The sequence below is a fragment of the Notothenia coriiceps genome, unplaced genomic scaffold (genome assembly GCF_000735185.1).
Source record: "Notothenia coriiceps isolate Sejong01 unplaced genomic scaffold, NC01 NC01_scaffold00004999, whole genome shotgun sequence".
In the NCBI taxonomy this organism is placed as follows: Eukaryota; Metazoa; Chordata; class Actinopteri; order Perciformes; family Nototheniidae; genus Notothenia; species Notothenia coriiceps.
In genome coordinates, this window is record NW_011337700.1 from 1 (window position 1) to 4,863 (window position 4,863).

General features: G+C 41.0%; 1 protein-coding gene across 1 annotated transcript; it reads right to left on the minus strand.

Annotated features, from left to right (window-relative positions):
- Positions 1–331: 331 nt before the first annotated feature.
- Positions 332–1,603, minus strand: LOC104942740 (MARVEL domain-containing protein 2-like). Its single transcript, XM_010768016.1, has one exon. It carries the CDS (start codon positions 1,586–1,588, stop codon positions 332–334), a length of 1,257 nt encoding a protein of 418 aa, XP_010766318.1. The 5' UTR covers positions 1,589–1,603.
- Positions 1,604–4,863: the final 3,260 nt, after the last annotated feature.

Genomic DNA, 4,863 nt, shown 5'->3' on the forward strand with positions numbered 1-4,863 from the left:
AAGACAGTGTTAAATTGAGCAAAATGAGGAATGGCTAAAATGCATGATCTATTTGGTATTTTGAAAAATAAAAAGTAGAAATATGCGTTATATAGGTATGGTCCTACACTATATTATTCAAATATAGCATGATAGGTCCACTTTCAATTGAGATGGATTCAGTACTTGTGTGTGTGTGTGTGTGTGTGTGTGTGTGTGTGTGTGTGTGTGTGTGTGTGTGGAGTGTGTGTGGGAGAGAAAGAGAGTACTTGTGTGTGTGTGTGTGTGTGTGTGTGTGTGTGTGTGTGTGTGTGTGTGTGTGTGTGTGTGTGTGTGTGTGTGTGTGTGTGTGTCAGACCTCATGTGCGAGACCTTCCTTCTTCATCCTGGCTGCCTCATGTCTCCACAGCTTTAGACACACTCCAGCACCAATGAAGTAGAGTGCCATGGTGAGGAAGAGGAAGACCATGGCTGCTGTTTGGCCGGCTTCAGTGCGACAAAATGCCCCATTAACTCCATTATTGAAGACTGGCATGTTGCACAGCCCCCCTCGAGTGGTGTCCCTCACATACACTATCCCTGCTGCTAAGTAGAGCACCCCCAACACAAGGTTGATGGAACACTCTGTGACTGGCCACCAAGAAGAGTCAAGAAGTATGGCTCTGTAGTATATTGTCATCCCAAGAACGACCAAAATAACAGTCACTATCCACGCTAGACCAGCCACCACTAGGACAAAAGGTGTTTTGGGGCCTGTGTAGTAACCATCACCATGTCCATAGGCACTGGCACCTCCACCCAGCCCCCCAAACATCTGTGGCTGGGAGTATCCATACATATTGAACCACTCGTTGTCCTTATGAACATAAGCACAGACGCAGGCAAACACAGCAGCTCCCAGCAGCAGCTCCACACAGCCCAGGATCCTCAGCAGGCCAGCCCAGGACTTCATATAGGCGTAGCGCTGGTGGTACTCCTCCACCCGTTCCAGGTAGGTCAGAGCCGAAAGATTGGTAGGCACAGCAGACGCAGAGTCAAGAGCTTCAGCACCAAGCAGCAGCCCGTCTCTCTCCTTCTGAGAGGTGTAGCTTCCCCCAGAGCCGCCGTAGGGGTCCCGATATGACCCTTGAAGATAAGGAGATGGAGGGGGGGAGTTGGGAGGTGAACAGGGGACTCCTGCTGTGGTGTGGCAGTTGGCGCTCTTACTAGAAGAGGGGGCAGGGGAATAAGAGGCAGGTAGATGTTGTGAAGGAGGGGGTAGGACCCAACCCATGCCGTCACCGTTCCCGCTGTTGCCACGGAAGAAATTCTTGACCGAGTCAGGAACGAAGCGGCGAACCGGCTTCATATCCATGGCATCACAGTCATCCTCCATTGGCTCATCATGGTAAGGGGAGGGGAAGGATTCAAGCCCAACAGCTGGCTGTTCAGGTAGCGGGGGAGGGGGAAGTGGGTCTAAGCTCACTGCTGGTACTGTTCCATGCAAGGGTTCCGGGGGGGGTGGAAGATCCAGGTCATGCCATAATGAGCCCACAGGGACCTGGTCATAGTGTGGGATGTCCCGCAGCCGGTCGAACCTGGACACAGAACCGACTCCTCCTTCAGACATCTGGACCTGGAACGGCTCGCTACAGAGGGAAGTGGAGAGGATTAAAACAAGGGATTCAACATAATTTTTTCAACCAATAACAAAAAGCAGTAATTACCAATATCTCAGGGCCAATTCTGTTAACAGATATTTTCACAATTGGATTTGTTATTCCACAGCTGTCGCTTAACGTTATCTATCATAGCTAACTTATACTATTCTTAAATGCAAAAAAAGACAAAGTACAGAACCAGTTCTACCAATGTCTCTGTGTTTAGGGGCTATACATTTTGGAAGGTGCTAGTGGAGCCTCGCAGCTGCAAAACTGTGGCGGCTTACACTGCAGGTTCGCCGCGTTTGGGGGTGCGGGACCTCCAACAAGCCGTTTAGGACAGAGAGTGAATACACATACTATACAGAGATGCTGTATGAGAAACCAATGTGATTTTGGAAAATTGCACAATGTAAATCTATTTTAGCAGACCTCAACAATGGAATTATGATCAGTAGAAATGACCATGTCATGGGACCTTTAAAAATATTTTTTCAAAACGTGATAATAATTATATTGGTTAATATAATATTCCTGAGGTCTTGTAACAAGGCGCCATCACTACAACAAAGTACAACAAAATCACTCCTTTATAAGCCGTGTATCTACCGTCCATTTGTTTTTCTTTATTAAACAAGTAAACGGAAGAGCGTCTGAGAGGCCTTTTTGCAGTTTTTACCTTTCTAAATGGTCTAATGGTCATTGGAGCGAGTGGCGGGGCGAAACTCACAGAAGTGATTTCAAAACAAAAGCACTCGTGTGCTTGGAACGGTGATAATATTATAAACATAGACTGTATAAACAAGGAGAATTTAGCGATCACAACGAAAACAGCCAAGACACATATTGAGCCCAAAAAATGGATGTTATTAAGGGCTGTAAATATATTAAGGCTGTGTCTAAAATGGACAACATGTTAGGAGATTTAAACTATGCAGCGATTCTATACTGCGGTCACTCAGCCGTCTCTCGAGTTTGTTATTATTTTTTCTGCCATTAGTTCTTCTTGAATTTGACACTGTTGGACTCAGTACTAGTGAAACAACTCCCACAAGTACTATGAAGTACTTACTGTGTACTTTTCCAGTAATCCTCTGCCAATGTCCCCTCCTGAGAACAAGAATGCATGTTTTTCTTTCAATAAGCATTAAAAAACATTTCTTCCTGAGACTGATATTGTTGGACAGAGTATTTTGAGAGGATATGGTAGACATAATATCCTATATACTATCAGCATTTTTACACCTTGGAAAGTCTTTAGAGTCTGGCCTGGATAGCTGGTCACAACTATCCTTCAGCAAAGTGACACACTCTGCTTGGCCTCTTATGTTGCTGCTGTTTTTCAATATATGATTATTTCTCGCAGATTCCATCAGTCCCAGTCAACGCCTCCAGCACACTTCCAGTGTCTGACTCCATATGATATTGTCCTGATGCTGTATACAAGGGTGATGCCCCATGATCACAAAATGACCCCTCTAAACTCTTCTCTTAACTGTAAATTCCTTTTCCTGCACCATTTTAAGGCTTCAAAACAGGCATTTTTACTGTATGTGTTAGACAATCAATTACACAATCAATGGCCCAGAATTGTACTTTATAAACTATGAATCTTGTGGTGCTTGAAAAAAGACACACTGGTTAAGCTGGCCAGGTTATATATGCCTTTTTTGGAGCCCTTTTTTGCAATATTTATTCAAATGTCACTATTTATTTAAACAAACCACTATCTGAAGATAATACAAGCAACCATAAAACACCCTTTACTAGAGAACCATTGAATCCATTAATAATTTATCCGTCCACAAATCTTTTCATCTGCTATATTAATAAAGTTGCCACGTGTTTTCAAATTTAAGTTAAGGCACTATCTGTGCAGGACATTACAAATATTTTCATTTGCAGTATTTTATTTAAAAAGTGTTCAGAAAGACTGCCTCAATGATATGCTATGAATTTATATATCTATATAATATCAATATTGTTATTAACTTAACAAAAATTGGTTAATTGCCATGGATGTGGTGTTTGATATAGTTCACGTACAATTTCAACTATGTTAGGCAGAAAAACGTATATATAGACTAAACCTTTTTTAATAATTAACTATAATTTAGAAAGGTTTTTGTGAGAAATCATTTCAAAGTAAACTTTTTTTCGTTTTGTGTTTAAATTTGAAATGTTTGCACACTACATTATTAATGTATACATTTTTATCAATTTTTTTAAATTATGAATCCATTTACATTAATGTATTTCCTTGAGGCTGGGGAAGATATCCAGCATGTAGTTCAACATGCAAATGTTGTAATACAAGTCAGTATAAGTATAACATGGAAAAGGAAATAAAATAAGTTTAGTAGGAGGATGTGGATTTATTTTCTCTCACCTTGTAATTACACAATCAAACCATCTTTAATTTAACTCTGGCCTTCACTCACAAAAAAACATTTTGTTGAATTGACAAATCTTTCGAAGCTCTATTGACTGACATGCGATGACTGGGACTGATGGAAGAATCTGAGAGGAATGAACTAGGAGCAGAGAAATAATCCTATTTAAAAGACAGCATTGTCATAAGAGGCCAACAAGAGTCACAAGGGTGTGTCACTTTGCTGAAGGATAGTTGTGACCAGCTATCCAGGCCAGACTCTAAAGACTTTCCAAGGGGTAAAATGCTGCTGCTGGAGTACTGACTGGAAATATTGCTGATTATCATCTCACCATATCCTCTTAAAATACTCTGTCCAACAATATCAGTCTCATGAAGAAAGGTTTTTTAACGCTTATTCAAAATAGCAAAGAAACATGCATTCTTGTACTCAGGAGGGGACATTGACAGAAGATTATTGGAAAAGTACACAGTAAGTACTTCATAGTACTTGTGGGGGTAGTTGCACTAGTACTGAGTCCAACAGTGTCAATCTCACGAAGAACTAATGGCAACAAAAAAGAATTCCCTCATCAAACTTAGCAGAAGTGGCTTGATTTTGTTCTCAGCAGGGGACTTTGACAGAGTATTTCTAAAAAAATACACAGTAAAAGTACTTCAATGTATTGTCAGTAGTAGGCTAACTAATACAAAGTCAAACAGTATCAATTTCATTAAGAACTAATAGTAAAATTATATTTGTATCATTCATCAAAGATAGCAGAAGTACAACACAAGTACTATGAAGTACTTACTGTGTACTTTTCCAGTACTCCTCTGTCAATTTCCCCTCCTGAGAACAAGAATGCATGT

Excerpts from the sequence above, each read along its gene's own strand:
- LOC104942740 (XM_010768016.1), bottom strand. The coding sequence starts at position 1,588 with ATGTCTGAAGGAGGAGTCGGTTCTGTGTCCAGGTTCGACCGGCTGCGG.